General features: G+C 34.6%; 1 protein-coding gene across 1 annotated transcript; it reads left to right on the top strand.

Annotated features, from left to right (window-relative positions):
• Nucleotides 1-5,001: 5,001 nt before the first annotated feature.
• On the top strand, nt 5,002-18,658 carry LOC129257237 (myristoylated alanine-rich C-kinase substrate-like). Its single transcript, XM_064097062.1, has 3 exons — nt 5,002-5,522; nt 14,719-15,927; nt 16,634-18,658. Exons 2-3 carry the CDS (start codon nt 14,731-14,733, stop codon nt 16,925-16,927), a joined length of 1,491 nt encoding a protein of 496 aa, XP_063953132.1. The 5' UTR covers nt 5,002-5,522; nt 14,719-14,730; the 3' UTR covers nt 16,928-18,658.
• The last annotated feature ends 186 nt before the right edge of the window (nt 18,659-18,844 follow it).

Raw genomic sequence — 18,844 nt, 5'->3', positions numbered from 1 at the left:
CTGAAATAGGGCCTACTGATAAACGAGTAAGACAGGGGTAAGAAATATAAGAGATGGCAAAATGGAACGGGAATTTATGGAGGGAAAGAAAAGGAAAAGAGATCAAAAATCCGGGGCCAAAAGAAACGGGAAATTAGGTAGGATGGAATGAGCAAAAATGCTAACATAAAATCTGAATCGAGTAAAGAAAAAAAGGTAAAAAATAATTAAAGAAGAAATTAAGAACACGACCGGGCTGCCGAGGAAGAAAAATAAAGAACGGGAAGAAAGAATCGGGTGGCGTATGTGTGTATAATAGCTTGCTAAATTTCATGCAGTAACGGTCGCAATCAGGACAAAATAAATTACTGAACCTTGAGAGGTTCCGGAGGTATACCGCCCGAGCATTGCCGATGTCCCTATAGCTAAGGGATTGACATGCCCTTTGAATTACATAATTAGATTTCATTTTCATATCAAGGCCAAAAAATTATCGCTCGCTTCGCTCGCTAGGGACGTTTAAGAAAATTTTCCACATTTTCCATGATGTACCCCCTCAAAATATATTTGTTTTATAATACTGCCACTACGTTGTAGTATTGTGTTTTGTAAAATGGTTTTATTGAAAATGGCCATAAAAATGACTGAATCTTAAAGGCTTCGGGGAATCCGCCCCGGACCCCACTCACGTGGCACTGACATGACTGATGTAAAAATGAAAGGCTTTGGGGGGCATTGCCCCAAAAAGTTTTACGACCAAGAACAAAAAAGAAAAGGACTGGAAAAATGTAAGATGAGTTATTTTTTTAATATCATGTCAAAATCTATAACTAAGTAAGATTGTAATGAAGAGGGACTTTTAAGAAACTACATGCGCCATGCGCACGCTGTGCCCTCTTATATTTTTTTACTCATCACGCTAGTCTTGCACAGAGGTTCGCACCAATGCTCACGAAAAATCCTGTTCACCAGTGGAATATGAGGGGGCTTGCCCCCCCCCCAAAAAAAAACATCATAACGACCAAGCCCCAAAAAAAAGAGAAGAGAAAAGAAAAGATTGAAGGTGAAATGTGATATAATTTTTTAATATTGTGTCAAAATCTATCACAAAATTTTATTTTTATAATAGATATATCAACAATTTTACGAGATAGACCATAATTATCTCGCCCCTCACATTTTTTGGCTCATTACGCCACTGCTTTTCACATCATGATTATGACCGGGAAATTTTGGGCTCTAACCCCCCCCCCCCCCCCCATCCCATCCCCTGGCCAACGACCCCTGTTCCTTTGCAGCGCTTGATAATCACCAAAGATGTTAGAGCGCCGCTCTAACATCTTTGATAATCACAGAGATACGTACACGTACTTTTTTGTTTAAATAATATTTTATGTTCTTCCTCTTCACGTAATTTTTTTTTGTTTTGAATAATATTTTATTTTCTTCCTCTTTCAAATCAATAAGTTTACAATCACAATTCATATAAATAAAGATTCTTTGCATTATACAATCAATAAACAATCAAACAAATAAATATATCAATATCAATGAGATTACAAATATTTTATAAATGATTACATATGAAATTAAACTGCCAAATTTCTCTTCTATAACAATGTGAAAGCAGAGGGGAAAAACCCATATCAATCGACAAAAAAAAATACTTTGTAAAAGATGACTTTTTCCCCTGAATAGAATAGAAATAATCTCTTTTGCACATATTAATTGTACAAGAATAAAAAAGTAAGTAAACGTAAGCTCCAGAATAATGCAAAGGAGCGCCACCTTATGTTGCTTTTTAGGGGAGGCAGCACATTTTATAGAGATCATTTTTAACTGTAGCAAAAAAGCTTGTAGTTTTTTTTTTTTAATAGTTTATGTAGCGAACAGCATTGATACATGCAATCTGATGCAAAATAATGTGCGATGGATTGTAAGACTTATCACTGATTTCCCTAATTGCAATATTGGTCTAATCACTGATTCTGATCACTCCCTTCGAAACATAAAAGACGTTACATACTTACATTATTTTCTGTTGTCATCTGTCAATTAGGCCATGCGAGTATTTCACCTGCATTCTGAACTCGGCCGCCAGTGTGAAAATACCTCCAAAAAAAATCATTACTATATTTGAATGATTTTTTGCACCGTCAATGGCCCCCTTGTTCCTGAAAAGAGTAGCATTCAAACACTAAAAAAATCTCTGAATTAGTAGTTAACACGTTTGTATATAAGTAGAATTTATCATTTGTAATTACTTTCTCGATTTTTTTCAGTTAGATATAACTTGTCTTTTAATTTACTTGATACTTGTTTTATTTGGGTTCAATATACATTTACGAAAATTATCGAACTCCAATTAGGCAAAGATAATTATTACTTATAAAATCATGTTGAATATACTTATATTTATTCAACTAACGCCTTATTTAAATAATACTTGAATATTCATTTAGAGCAAGTAAATGTTAAAATGTTTAAATAACTGTCATATCTATTTGTGTTTGAAATTGTTTTGGATTAGGGTGTGCAAAATATTTTATTTTTCTGTTGAATCAAAGAAAGAGCAACATTAAATAGTCAATCATCAGAAAATTTCAGATTTATTTTTATTTTTTCGGAAAATTTTAATATCATTCCCACCGTTTTATATGTTAGGATGAACCGGTCGCGTATATTAATATAAATGTCAGTGCCTATCATGTACAGGTAAATGACAATGCATACATAATATATTCTTCTGTTAAACCATTCGTCACCATAATAGCGTAAGACGTTTTCTTTTTAGGATTTTTTTCTCGTTCTTGCATTTTATACTTATACCTAAAAATCTGTCTTTTTTGTAGGAATCCACACTCATCAAGCCTGCTTTATAGTGGATCCTCCGGCATTTCCTCGATTTTATTTAAATAGTAAAGATGAATAAAAGAAGTTATATGCAAAATGCTTTATCATAAATATTCTACAGATTATGTAGTTATTATAATTATAGTTCATTGTAAATATCATTATTAATATGATTATAATATTGCTCAGTGTCTATTGTAATTTTGTTTATCTATGTCATATTGTCATACTGTATATATTTGTATATTCATTTATATCTTTGTAATCATTTCTTGATTGTTAAAGGGATGGTCCGGGCTGAAAGTATTCATAGCTCAATAAATAGAGTAGAATTCACTGAGCAAAATGCCTAAAATTTCATCAAAATCGGATAACAAAAACAAAGTTATTGAATTTTAAAGTTTTTCAATATTTTGTGAAAACAGTCGTCATGAATATTCATAGGTGGGCTGATGATGTCACACCCCACTTGTTCTTTTGTATTTTATTATATGAAATTAGGTTTATTAAAAAAATTTCCTACAAGAACTAGAAAAATTGGATTGACAACTGATTTAGTGCATTAGATATTTATTGCTGCAACTTATTTCATTATAAGGGAGACATATTATTCACACAAGTATGAAATAATGAAAAAAAATATGATTTTATGTAATAACATAAGAAAACGGAAAGTGGGGATGTGACATCATCAACCCACCTAATGAATATTCATGACGACTGTTTTCACAAAATATTGCTAAACTTTAACCTTCAATAACTTCATTATTTGTTATCCGATTTTGATGAAATTTTCGGCATTTTGCTCAGTGAATTCTACTCTATGTATTAAGATATAAATATTTTCAGCCCTTGAAATGAAATAAACCAAGCTGAAAACTGAATCTTTGGATAAAAGTTGTCTAAGATTAAAGTTATGCTACTGAAAGTGTGAAGATGGGGGAGTGCACTTTCGAAAGTCCACTCCACCATTTTTTTAAATATTCCATTGATTGTTTTACTTAATTGAATTAAGTTGCTGTAACTTAATTTACGTGAGTAAAATGGATGCAAAGAAAATAAGTAAACAGCCAAACTTATAACTACAATGTACTTGAAAAAATTAAGGCATTTTTTTGCCCCAATATTATTGAGTAATTTCAAATATTTTTTTAAAACAGTGAATGGATATCATGATCGCCATTGGGTAAGTGCACATCCCTGAAAGACCCTTTTCCCGATACCCGGCCCTTTCCTTTCTCCTTTTGCGTTTTTTCTCTTACAGTAATGTGTTCGCCTCTAAAACTATAAGTATAGTTTGGTACTTGTTGACAACGCTGTACGTATATTATGGGAAAGAGGTTGTGTTCCCCGGCACTTTGAGACAGGGGCACATTCAACGCAAAAGAGAAAAAAAAGGGAAATTCTAAGAAAATCAATATCTTTATGTTAAAATACTACATTTTTCTAGAACTCGTTCGCTTTGTTCCCTTGAACACAACCTTCCTTTTTTCACTTTCAGGATGTCATAAGATTGTAGTTCTAAACGTTAATACCGTTGCTATAATACATGTACTTGCTACTAAAAACTGACCTTTGGTTATTTGCCAAACTTTACATTATTCTCTACACTACAATATTTAAAAAAAAATCATTGATTTCGAGTTTGAACGAAGAACAATTAGACCTGCTTGATTGCAAGCACTATATGAAACGAAATTATCATTCATAAAATTCCGAACCATTATAGGGCCACAAAATTGAGAGCGAGTGATTCCTGCAATTAGGGTACTTGGTACTTGGTATGATGTTCCTCCGAAATACTCCAAGAAGAGTTTTAACTGGAGGTGTGCCGGACTGAGAGTGTGGTCTAGTTTTTGTAAATTATTGGGTCTTTAGTAAGGGGGGCATCGTTGATGGGTGGGAAAACTGAAAGAATATCGCTCATTTTACTATGTATTAAACAATAATTTTTGCATTATAATTTGTATAAATTTGTTTCATTTTCGATGCTTTTTCATTAAAAGAAATTAGAAAAATATATGTGTAACAGTGTATATAATATCCATGTGATATAAACGGCTTGTAATATGACACCGGGCTATGCAGGCGAATAGTCGTGACCATGGTAACAGGCTAAACAATGAAACCCCAGACTATGACCCCTCGAGAGTGTATACGGCACCCTCTAGATTAGGTCATTGGGCCATGACAAACCCGTTGTAAATGCGAACTTGCTCTCAAAACACACACCAGTAGTTAAAAGTCCGTTCACAATCCCTCCAAATATATCTCGTGCAGGTATGCGAACAAACGTCGACTTTTGATATTTAAATCATACTCAGCGGTTTACAAGGTCGGACTTTACTTTAGTAAATGTGTTTTGAGGATGTCATGAATATTGTTCCCAAAAGAATCCAATTCACAAGGAACCGTAATTCTGTGCGAAATCAACTTTTATCAACTTGGAATATTTGTGACTGTCTCCATGGCACGAATCTCGTCGAGCTCCCTGTTGTTGTTGATGATTCGACTTCCTAGTACTAGTCAATACTGTCCTGTTATGTTTAATTGATTCACACTGGGGCAGAAAGACAAACCAAGAAAAAGAACTTGACTGTATCATCATCCATTATGAATTGGAGATAAAAATAGTTGGATTATAATACATAACCTCTGTTTCTAAGTGTCAAACTACCAACACAAATCAGGTGAGTGACATATTCATTAATTCAGTATTATTCTCATTTCTCAAAGATAATATACTTATTCTAATCTTTTGTGTGTGAAGGAAGATAGAGTTGTGTTTGAAGCTCTTTGATGAGACCTGGAAACTTGGCTGCAGATCTGTGCATTTTAAATAATAGGTAAGATAAGAAAAATACCATGTCCTATATAAGACATAACGTGGCATATTTTAGCGCTAAAATATGCCACGTTATGTCTTATATACTAGTATACACCGTTATTGCTGTTTAATTTTAAAGTGCAGTGCAGGCAGCAGCTAATAGAAGTCAGCTTCAATTGAAATTTAATACCGAATGTATGCCTCTAATTAAATAGCTGAACTGCAAATGATATAAATCGACTGACGATTTGGATAATAACTAGTTATTAAATCTGTTTTATGTTTGAGAGAACTTTGTGATGAAATTTGTGCTTGTACAAGTAACTAATATACAGTACCAACGTCCACCACGACCACCCCCGAGTGTACCACCACTACTACTATATAGGGCTACTACTACTATACTTGTATTACTACTACTGCTACTACTACATATATGCCACTACTGTTACTATATTAATTTACTACTATACTATTACTATATCACTACTATATATATAGCACCACCTTTATACTACTACCATATCCTACACTACTGCTACTACTATACTTTTTCTGCACTGCTACTACTACTATAGTACTAGTACTGGTACTACTATACTACTACTACTACTATAAAATTGACTACTACTATACTACTACTACTACTACTACTACTACTACTACTACTACTACTACTACTACTACTACTACTACTACTACTACTACTACTACTTCTACTACTTCTACTACTACTACTATACTACTACTACTGCTGCTTCTACTACTACTACTACTACTACTACTACTACTAATACTAATACTATACTACTACTACTACTACTACTACTATACTAATACTATACTACTACTACTATACTACTACTACTACTACTATACTCATACTGCTTCTTATTCATAAGAATCGGATGAACTAAAGAAAAACAGTGCCATGTAATATATTAATACTACTTCTTCTATTACTACTACTGCTATACTACTACTACTACTACTACTACACGATGTACTACTACCACTACTACTACTACTACTACTACTATTACCAGAGGCGGATCCAGCCGTCGTCTATAGATTTTTTCACCCATATTTTCTCCGATCGGCTGCTCAAAGTTGATTTTTTTTTTCTTTGAAGGGGGTAGTCCTACAGAAACTGTTTAGCTTTATTCTTATAAAACTACATAAATATGCAATAATCTCATAAGCATTATTTGAATAGTACGAGCGTGAAGCGCGAGCTAATTTTTTTGGGGGGAAGTTTCATGTATTTTGTACTGGAAATTGAACATTGTTGAACAATGTTTGTGATCCAGAACAAGATGAGTATGTAACTAGATAATCACTGCGAGCGCGAAGCACGAGCAGAAAGTTTAAAACCAAACCCAGGTAATCTTAAAGTGACCTGTTAAGTCTGTTTGCAGTTAGCCATGAAGACGATCTTTCGACAATTAAATGATTCGAGCGCGAAGCGCGAGCGGAAAAATGTTGACGTTCCGACCTAAAAAATTGCCATTCTAAGCACTTTTTGGAATCATGAGCGGGTATGTGTATAAACAATTGATGCGAGCGCGAAGTGCAAGAAGAAAAAAATTGATTTCAGACCTCAAAATGGGACACTTTATTCATGTTTTGAGAATTATGAAAAGGATGGGTAATTGGGTATATTTCCACATTAATGATGCAAGTGCGGAGCGCAAGCAGAAAATTGTTGACATTCTCATCTGAAACTGGATAATTTAAGCACGTTTTAAATAAAGAACAAACTTTATATCTCAATAAGTATGCGTGCACGTGTTTTAGATTTAGACCTAGAATCTGGGCATTCTGAATACGATTTTCAAAATCTTTTAAAATCAATAACGCGAGCGCGAAGCGCGAGCTGAAAATATTTGATATTCCGATCTAAGAAAGGGTGAATTTCAGCCCTATTTCAAGCACTATGTAGGAAAATTGTGAAGAGGGTGTGAATCGCACTTAATAAAAGATGTGGGTGCGAAGCGCGACCTGATATTGTTTTTATTATCATTTTGACCCAGTACCGCCGGGACATTCTAAGGACATTGTGTCATCACATGAAAATGATGACTATATTCCTATTCCCAAACGCGAGATGAAACTTGTCGATATTGCATTCTGAAAAAGGGGACATTCAGTTATTAGGAATAATTAATTCATGAAAATGTTTTTATCTTGTTTATTAATCTAATAAGCCTAATGAGTGCACAAACTTTGTTGATAATAAGGCCTGGAAACTGGACATTTCAAGCACATTTATTAATATGAATAGGAGGCATGGGTTAATATATTTGTAACAATTAATGCATGCGCTACTATACTACTACTACTACTACTACTACATGTACTACTACTACTGCTGCTGCTGCTGCTGCTTCTACTTCTACTATTACTACCATACTACTGCTGCTGCTGCTACTACTACTACTACTACCAGTGGCGTACCGTGGGTCACAGCATTGGGGGGGGGGCACCAGCAAAAATTTTGAGTCACTCAGTGAGTGCGCAAAGCGCGCTTAATTGCCAGGTATAGGCCTATTGACCTTATAAAGACATTTTAAGGACTGTGCCATTAAAAGAATATGTAATGTATCTCACTGATCAATCAATGCGAGCGCGAAGCGCGAGCTGAAATTTTTGTATTTATATTGACCCCAAACAGAGACGGTTTAAGGACAATTTTTAGGAATCAAACAAGAGAATACATATCTCACCATACTCATCTAATTTGAGTGCCAAGCGCTTGCTGATTTTGCTAGAAAACATAAAACAGTTTTTGTTGTCATTGTAATCATGATTAAAATAAGCATCTCACTAATCAGATATTCTGAAAATTTAAAAAATTCAGACCCGAAGAGAAGCATTTTAAGGCTTGTTTGTAGGAATTTACGAAGACCATACGTATTTCACTAACAAAATGATGCGAGCGCGAAGCGCGAGCTGAAAATTTTGTATATATTGACCCAAAAAGGGACATTTTATAGACTATTTTTTTTTTGGAATCCATTAAGAGTAGACATATCTCACCATAGTCATCTAATGCGAGTGCCAAGCGATTGCTGATTTTGTTAGAATCACATCCAAACACATGAAGAGCTTTTTGTAGTCATAGTAATCATGATTATCATACGCATCTCACTAGCGCAAAGTGCGAGCTGAAAATATAGGAAATTCAGATCTGAAGAGGGGCATTCTAAGGCTTGTTTGTAGGAATCTACTTAGACCATACGTATTTCAGAAACCAAATGATGCGAGCGCGAAGCGCGAGCTGAAATTTTTTGATATTTAGATTAGAAAAAGAGACATCTTAAGGACTGATTTTAGGAATTCATGAAGAGCAGACTGCAGACATATCTCATCAATTCACTAATTCGAACGTAAGCACGGATAGGAAACATTTTATATGCAGACCTTAAAATGGGGCAATCACTTTAAGTAGTCATGAAAAAAGAAGCATATGTCACTACATAAAACAATAATAACTCGAAATGCGATGAAATATATTTGGTGCATATTGACTTGAAAACAGGACGTTTTAGTACAACATGATTATAATTCTCGTTAAACAGACAATGCGAGTACCAGGAATAATGAACAAATAGGCTTTGAGCAAATAATGTTTCATAAAGTTATGAACAAAATATTTCTTATGTAATAAAACATAACATATATAATATAACATTATAATGTGCAATAATTTCGTCTTTCCCACTACGTTTCTTTCTTCTCCCTCTTTTTCTCCCTTTTCTCCCGTTTTTTTTTGGGGGGCCAGCCGATTGGGGGGGGGGGGCACGTGCCCCCCCATGCCCCCCCCCCCCCCGTAGTTACGCCACTGACTACTACTATTACATCATTAACTACCACTGTTTCCTATTATCAACCTCTCATATGAATCAGTTTAAATTCACGAAGAAAAGCAGTGCCATATAAAACTGCTGCTACTACTTCCATTACTACTACTATACTATTACTATTACTACTACTACTACTACTACTACTACTACTACTACTACTACTAAGCTTAACTACTACTACTACTACTACTACTACTACTACTACTACTACTACTACTACTACTACTACTACTACTACTACTACTACTACTACTACTACTACTACTACTACTACTACTACTACTACTACTATTACTACTACATTACAAGCACTGCTTCTTATTATCGACCCGATAAGAATCAGTTAAACAGGAGAAAAGCAATGGTGTAAAGTACCAATGATCTTTAGGGAACAGCGTCGCATATAATGGGGCAGAATTAAAAAAAAATATGAAAATGTAATTGTGTGATTGATTTTGACATATAATGTTTGAGAAAAAGTAGTATAAAATTTTCCCTTTTCCTTTCTTTTGTTCTCTTTTTCTCCCTTTTGTCGTGAAAGGGAAAGAATATACGATCTCTAAACGACCATTATGGAATTGGTCGGTATAGGGGCAGCTGCCCCCCAAAAGAAACTTTTTACGAAAGTGGCTTGGGGTCGGGTAAAATTATTACAGTTTATTATCGTATATCTTAATTTTCATGGAATTGCTTTTCATACCGTATGGATTTAATCGTTTACTTGCAAAATAGTAAAAAATAATTATTGAATTGATTTAGAAATATTCCTAACAAGTGCATCGGATTAAAAAACTGGCACAGATCCGTCATACCACTGTGTCTGGTTTTTAGAGTAATGAAAGCAAAAGTGACAAACTTATAGCTGGTATATTATTCACACAATTAAAATTTTTAAAACTTTAATTTTCCATGCATGCAAAAATGAATGATAATCAATTTGACGTCAAATAGTTTTGACATTTGCAGAAAGAGAGAGACATATAAAGTAAAGGTTTAGCGGAAATAACTTAAGTATAACATATATATGACTTGTGAATATAAAAGGTTCTATTGTATTATGTCACATGCCAGCAACCCCCTCCCATATATTTCTCATGTATGCAATATGAAATCCACAAAGAGTTATTTTCTCAGAATGTTGGAAATGTTTAACAGTTTACGCCTTTGTGAAAATCAGATTAAGTCACCATTCATAATTTATTTCATCCGAAATCTAGGAAGTTGCTCAGATGTTACTTTAGCATTTTTGTTCCGATCGAGATTCATATACCTCTTATATTCTTTAATATTTCATTATACATTTATGTATTTTCTCAGTTTTCCTCATTTCATGAGGAAGCGTTTTATGAAAAAAAAAAATGTAATTGATTCTCACCGACATCGGACGTTATCAATCCTTGCTTCTGATTGGCTGAGAACAAAATAACACTGCAAACAAATTTTTATGAAACGCTCCCCTGCATGGGCTATAGCAGCAAGATAATCTTTTGTCATCGTGAAGTTCGGACCATGAACATTTTTATATTATTTCATTTATCTGCACCAGCTTAATCATTTATCTTCGTATCACCGAGGTCATTCTCATAACCGATTTAAATTGAATTTTGTTGTGGAACGACTCCCTCATAATTAGCCTATGATTCAAGCTGCATGGTTTTACTATAATGTGAGAGTTCAGTGAAGTGTAGATAATTAAAACAGAAATATTGATGCACGCACGTCCACTCATAGGCTCTCTTATGTTACACTCTAAAAACAAATCAGTCAAAAATGACTGGTTAATATGGTCAGCTGGGAGAAACTGTTATTCTAGTCATATTTGACTATTTTCTAGTCATATTTTACTAGAATAGAATTATTTCTGACTAGAATATATGTCAGAAATGTGACTATCAGTGATTGCCATATCAGTTGCTCCCAGCTGACTACTGGTCTAGTCAATTTGACTGATCTGTTTTAAGAGTGTATGGCACTTAGGGAAAAAGCAGAGTTATTGGCGCAGAAAGACACCTTCCACACACACACACACTCACACCCCACCCCACACAATCTCACATGTACATTGTAAGAAAAAAAAGTTGTAGGCCTATATATATAAATATACATCTATATATATATATATATATATATATATATATATATATATTATATATATTATATAAGTATATATATAATGAGATGAGGTCAATTCAAAAGATGACGCAGGAAACCATTCTTGCGTCATCTTTTGAGTTGACCTCATCTCATTATGTTTCATACTCACACCTCAAGAGCATTTGGTACAAGTGAACTTGTCATCACATTATGTATATATATATATATATATATATATACATATATATATGTACCTCTAGTCGAGTTGGGGATTAGGAAGAGAAAATTAAATGTGAAAGAAAGATGAGAGCCCAGTAAGCGATGGAAGTCATCAACTTTATGCCTACCAATGTCAAGAATATATGCCTATATATCACTGCAAGCCAACCATGTATTTATCATGCACTCCTATAATACTTCATGTCAAGTTTATCAGCTATTCTGTTATTTGGTCGTCATGGAGTTAATAAACAAAATAGTTTCAAATTTCAGCCACCGCATGCATGCATGCATGCAGACGATGTTTGTACCAAAGTGTTATACTTTGGAGGAGATTGAGATGACGACTTTGATGGTTGTTTTTAGAAGTTGGGTGAAAGATTTCGTGACCATTCGAAGTTGACAAAGGATACTAAAACTAAATTGACTGCCACAATCATGGCAATGTCTTCATTTCCGCCTCTATATAGAGCTGAAAACATTCATTTTGTTTCAGTGATTTATTCGGTGTTAGTTCAATCGTTTAATTTACACTGTCAAAAATAAGTTAAGCAACGATGTTTATTGTTTGAATCGCGTAGTAGTTGTTTAAACAGTTAAAAAAGTGTTTAAAATCTTAAACAACCGTAATGCTTGAATTATTGATAATCAAATATTTGAATTCAAACTTTGTTGTTTAAGATTTTAAACACTTGTTTAAAATGTTTAAACAACTACTGTGCGATTCACACAATAAACATCGTTGGTTAAATTATTTTTAACAGTGTAAATAGCTGTATTATATGTTTAATCTATTGAAATTATATGGGGGAAAAGAACGAACGCATGTTATAGTAGGCCTATATAGGCCTTTCCATCTCTGCGAGTTACCCAACTGCTGTATATACAGTTTGTTTGCTTGTCTCCTAGTTATCAACCCATGAATAGGGGTATTTTTATGTTAGCCTTGACAACTAAATTGATGTTTATGCACGAGATCAGTTTATATTGTGCCTATCATCACGATGAAGCAACAAAAGTATGTTTTATATAGCAGAACAAGCTCAAATCAGTATGATTAAGAGAAGCCTTTGAAGTAGTTTACCCACTCACTTTTTTTTTGCGTTCTCTTATAACAAAGTACAATAGTCACCATATGCACACTGATCTCGTCTTGTTTGTGGGTCTGTGACGTGAGCCAATGTTTGTTAAGTTTCGAAGCACAATAAGCTTGTTATATAAGGCAGAATAACATGCCATGATAACAAATTAATTTAGGATACCATCTACTGCGGAAGATAGACTTTCTTTATATTTTGATCTTCACCAACATTTTCAGATCGGCACAGTACCAAAATGAATGCAAAACCACTAATGACGTGCGAATCATCATCGAGCTAATTAATCTAATTTTCACCATCGCTGAACATGCATAGTACACGAAGCCACCAAGAATAATCAGCATTGTATTCCCGCCAACACGATCGACATTAGAAAATTGCATAGATATCATTATGTGAATAACATACTCGTGTCATTGCATGGAACCATTGGGTGATGGTGATCACATACTGACTTGCCATAATCAATTAGCTTACTCCAGAAAAAATACAGACTCTAAAATGCCATTTGTAAATTTCATTAAAACTATATCGAACATAATTCTGAGAGGGAAGACTTGACTGTTTTCACAAATGAGAGCAGGTGTACATGACAGTGTATATGGCCAGACTTTATTTTGTAACAAATGGAAAAAAAAAACCGGGGTAAAAAAAGAAGAGTAAAATTGTCATTGGGATTATAAGTGAGGAAAATCAGTGAGCCGTGTCATAGTCTTCTACAAAATATAATACACAGGTTTTAATTAATACCTTTTCAAACGAAATGATAGTCATAAATTGCCAAATAAAAGGGTGGAGCAACCTTCGGGCGGATGGACTTTAAGAGGGGGTTTTAAAGTTTACTCTGCCGTTATTAAGGTGGTTTTGTATCAAAATCAGGGGTCGTGATGATCCAGCAAAATATAAATGTGTAAACGAAAACGGTTACTGCAATAAATTACAAATAAAAACTGTTTTCACCTCAAGAAACCGACTACAATACTCATCACATATCGTGGAATATAATTGTATGAAAACGTCTCACATGACGAAATCTTGCTTGGCAACGGCACAAATAAATGTAGCTTTTTGGAGCCCCATCAGTGCTGCTCCGACCTCTTATTGGCAGATTATGTGCATTATTTCTTTGGATATAAGTATAAACAAAATCTGTAATTTTGGGGGGATAATGAAACACCTTCATAATTTCTTTCACCAATAATTCCAACCTCATAAAATGTTGAGAGCCCTGCCCCTTTTTGTAAAAGAAAAAACTTCGAAAAAGTGCCAAGCTTTCACTTTCAAAATGATAAAAACGTTATTGGTATGGACGGAATATAGCAATATAAGATTTGCGTATTTCGGGTGACTAATTAACTTTGACCAGTAGTTAATAATTAATACTAATATTCATTGATGCGCAACCACAAGGAAATACATGTATCATGATATTAAGTTGGTAATTCGTGTAATTAAATTTTATGATCTTATCTGATTGTATTAGATTCATGCTATTCCATCTTTCATAATGCAACTTTGAAAAATTATGTTGTGTGTGTGGGGGGGGGGGGGGTTGTTTTCCATTTTTGTTTTCACTCTTCTTTTGTCTGTATAGATGCAGTACACTTGATGCGATAATTGTATTGGCCTACTTCAGAAACATCCGAATGGTTTTCCTTCATTATGTTTTATGAAAATTTGTCAAGCGGTGAGAATCTCCATTATCCAGGATATAGGCTAGCATGTGTTTTAGACTTTAAAAAGTTAGATATTAATCATTTCATGTTTACTTTCCTACCAGGATCCTTTCAAGATGTCTGGAGCAGCAGATGATGATTCAGCACCATCGATCAGCACACCTCAGTCTCCCGAGGGTACAGATGGAGCACCAGATGTGACAGTAACTGAAAGCAAGCCAGATAACCCCCATAGCCATGCAGAAGAGGAGGATACATCAAAAGACCAATCAAAGAGTGAGACTCCAACTGAACCAGGAAATGAGGATGGTGAAATATCAAAACCAGAAGATGCTCCACCAACAGACAATGCTGCACCAGTGGATGAAGAGAATGTAGGACCATCTGGTGAAGAGAATACTGAAAACAAGGAGGATGCAGTTGATGGAACAGTCAAAGCGGAAGATACACCTGCAGATGGTGAAGCAGAGCAAAGTGCCCAGCAGGAAACTCCTCCTGCCGCTGAGGAGGAGAAAGGTGAGCCTGCACCAGAGACAGGGGAGACTGAACCTGTTAAACAGGAGGATGCTGAACCTGGTGGACAAGATGATGAAGCACAAGCACAGCCAAATGATACAGAGCAGAAGGAAAATGACACAGAGGATGTTGAGGGTGAACAGGCCAAAGAGCCAGCAAAGGAAGATGGTGTGGCAGTTACTGAAGACAGTGCCAAGGATGAAGAAAAAGCAGATGAAGTGGGTTCTGTTGACCAAAAAATCTCAGAGAACGAGAGTAAAAATGTTGCAGACACTGGTGCAGATGAGGGTGAAAATGCCCAAGACAACGTTAAAGATGAGCAACCAGCCCAAAGCACTGAGTCAGAACCAACAACTGATATTCCAGAAAGTGATACCAGGGAGACACAATCGAATGCAGATGACACCCCTCAAGAAACTGAGAACCCCAAAACAGAAGCATCAAATGATGAGAATGTAGGGAATGAACCTATGTCAGGGAATGTTGAGGACATGAATAATGAATGTGCTAAGGAAAATGCTGAATCAAAACCAGAAGACACCATACCTACTGCAAACACTACTAGTGATGTTCCTCCAAACTCTGGAGAAAGTACAGAACAAGTGGAACTCTCTAAGTTAGACTCTGTGAAGTTAGAAAATGATCGCTTGAAGGGAAGAGTTAAAGAGCTTGAGGAAGAGATAGAGGGAATTAAAGAAGGGCGAAAGGAAGGAATAAAAATCCAAGCAACTTACCTTGCTCGGGAAGTCAGTCAACAGCAAGATACTGAAAAATACCTCAGAGAGAAACTTGCAGAGGTAAGAACAGTAGAGTATATATATTCATATATTTGCTACACTATATTATCATCATCATCATCATTGTTATTACAAAGTTGACATTTAAGCAATGGATAATACAAAAAAATAATTTTTTTGAATCTCAGTTGTGATGCCGTTATCATACTCTGTATATATATTTTTGTCAGCTATATTCCTGGTATGGTGAGGTTTTATACAGCTACATGTAAGTCATTGCATAGTGGGTGTATCCCCATTATCATGCATACAGGGTGACTGGGTTTTAAATCCAGCCACAGTAAGTCTTTTTGAAGATCTTATTCTTATTGTCACTTTTCACCTTTTAAAAGATGAATGGCTATTGAATGATGCAGGGGCGATGATGGTAGCATGGCTGTCACGTATTAAAAGTGCATATATTCATGAAGCTACCATCAGTACACTCTTTATTTTAACTTTTGCTTTTGTTGATAACCGTGTTATAATCATCATCAATCGGCATCAAAATCAGCATCAACATGACTGTTACCATCACTATACTCATAATCACCATCACTGTCGTTATCAGTGACCAATACATTTATATAAGTTTTTGTTGAAAGCAAACTTAAGGGTAGGATTAGTTTATCCTGTGCTTAGTGAGAATTTGTTTCATTTCAATTAGACAATGGAATGACCATTTTTTTTAAAGAGCAATTTTGATTTTACCTTCCCAATCATATAGAATCTGCAAGAGAAAGAAGAAAGTGACCAACGGGTGAAAGATATGCAGCTACGCCTCAAGCGATTCGCCAAGGATGATCAGGCGAAAGACGCCCGGTTAGCCAAGATGGAGAAAGAGCTTCGTGAAGTAACGCAAGAGGTTCAGATCTTGGAGAATATGTTGGATGAAGACACACTTCGTAGTGTGCGGGAACAAAAATCAGGTGGAAATGTCAATGGACCAAGTGTTGCAGGAAGAAAGAAAGGAACTGCTTCACCTCCTCCACCACAATCAAAGACTTGTGTCATTTTGTGAAACTCTTCATTTAACTCCTAGATATATTAGTGTGGATGCTTGTAATGTGAATGAGAATGGAAAGGGTGCCAAACAGGTGACAACGAACCAGATAGAAATTGTATAAAAAGATGAAGAGAAAATAATATACATCTTCAGCATTTACAAAGAATAGTTTAGAAAAGAAGAACATCAGGGCCCCGTCTTACAAAGAGTTGCAATTGATCCAATCCCAATCAATCGCAACTATGGAAAGCCAGCAACGTCAACATCTAAAATTACATGTTTGTTCAAAACATTTTCTAGAAATTATGTATATTCAAAACATTCACTGTTTTCTTGACTGTTCAGTATGCTTCTCTTTGTTTTCATAGGACATTGAGCTAATCCTGAAGAAAAAATTATGACATTGATGGATTTCCATATACTTGAGATTGATCGGATCAATCATAACTCTTTGTAAGACGGGGCCCAGTACTACGTAATATATAAGAGATTAAATCATATCTTAAGATTGATAAACCATGTCCCATAGGTTCATTATTGACCCATAAGACTGATTGATATATTCAGGGGCAGCAAACTATTGGGGGAAAGTTAAGGGGGGGGGGAGACTGAAAAAAAAATCATAAAAAGGAGAGGTCCAGTCAATGTAACTTTACTATATCTGTATAATTAATTCAATGGTGAAAAAATTATACTACCATAATGTCATCTTTGGGCCCCATTCCCATGAAAATACCTTGGCAGTTCCGCTGGATCTATTTATTTACAGGGCACGGATCTTCCTGAACCACATTTTCCCAAGATGATTTCAAATTTTAACATATTAAAACTCATTGAAATTACTTTTGCTTCCATCATTTTATATATTCCACTTCTTGGGACATTGTTTATTCAATTCAATTCAAAATGGTTTATTAAAAATACTTTCTTTGCGGCAAAAGCCGAATTGCAAAAGTTTACATTTCAAACAAAATCATCAATAACAAGGTAAAAATAACTTATAGTACTACGGACAAATTTCAATATAGACATATATGTAACAAAGTATATAATAAATAAATTTAAATCGATGCTCACATGAATGCATATCTCATACACAGGGTTAAGATGCATGTAAAGTAAATCTTGTAAATTTGATCACTTCATTAACATGTCATATAACTTCCTGGATTTTCTTTTTTAATCATTGTAGTTGATTTGTATAATAATGCTAGATATATTTTTTAGACATACAGACACATTTTTGTAACCTCTGGCAAAAAGTGCTTAACAAATTCAGCTATTATTATTATTCTCCTTCAAAGTGTGCTGTCATATTATAGATGTATTTCAAACTAGTCACTTGCCAGATCAGTTCTTCTGTGTTGGATTTGCCACAAGTAAGATGTGTGCTAACAAATATTCTACTTCTTTTGATATTATATTATCTATGAATCGTTTGTTGGTATATCACTACAAAGACTAGTTTGCTTCATTGTATCAATGGGTATTACACTGAATCTCACAATTATTTGTAGAGTTTCAACTCAATCACATTTCAAGCATGTATCTATACTAATATGTAAAATCCATATTTACATCCATGTATATTTTGTCTTCTCATTCTGCAAATGTTTGTATGAATACAAACAAGATCAGTATGGTGTTTTTGTGCAAACTCTTTCCCTCTTTGTGAAAGTTACAATGTGTGTTATGTCAATGTTTAAGTTGATTTATTTGAATACAAATCTTAATGTAAAGTTACTCAAAATTTAGGCTTAAGAGCTTATTTTTTTTTCAAACACTTCCTTCAGCTTTTCATTACTTTTGATATTACAAATAGGGAAGAAAAACATTGACAGCTCTTCCGCTATAGATATTAGATTAGGGTTGTGATTGGGATTTATGGTTCAGAAAGAAACGATGATGAGGATTAGGGTAAGGTTTGAGGTT

The sequence above is a fragment of the Lytechinus pictus genome, chromosome 3 (genome assembly GCF_037042905.1).
Source record: "Lytechinus pictus isolate F3 Inbred chromosome 3, Lp3.0, whole genome shotgun sequence".
Lineage (NCBI taxonomy): Eukaryota > Metazoa > Echinodermata > Echinoidea > Temnopleuroida > Toxopneustidae > Lytechinus > Lytechinus pictus.
The sequence above is the reverse complement of the archived record's forward strand: the minus strand, read 5'-3'. Positions and strand labels throughout refer to the sequence as shown.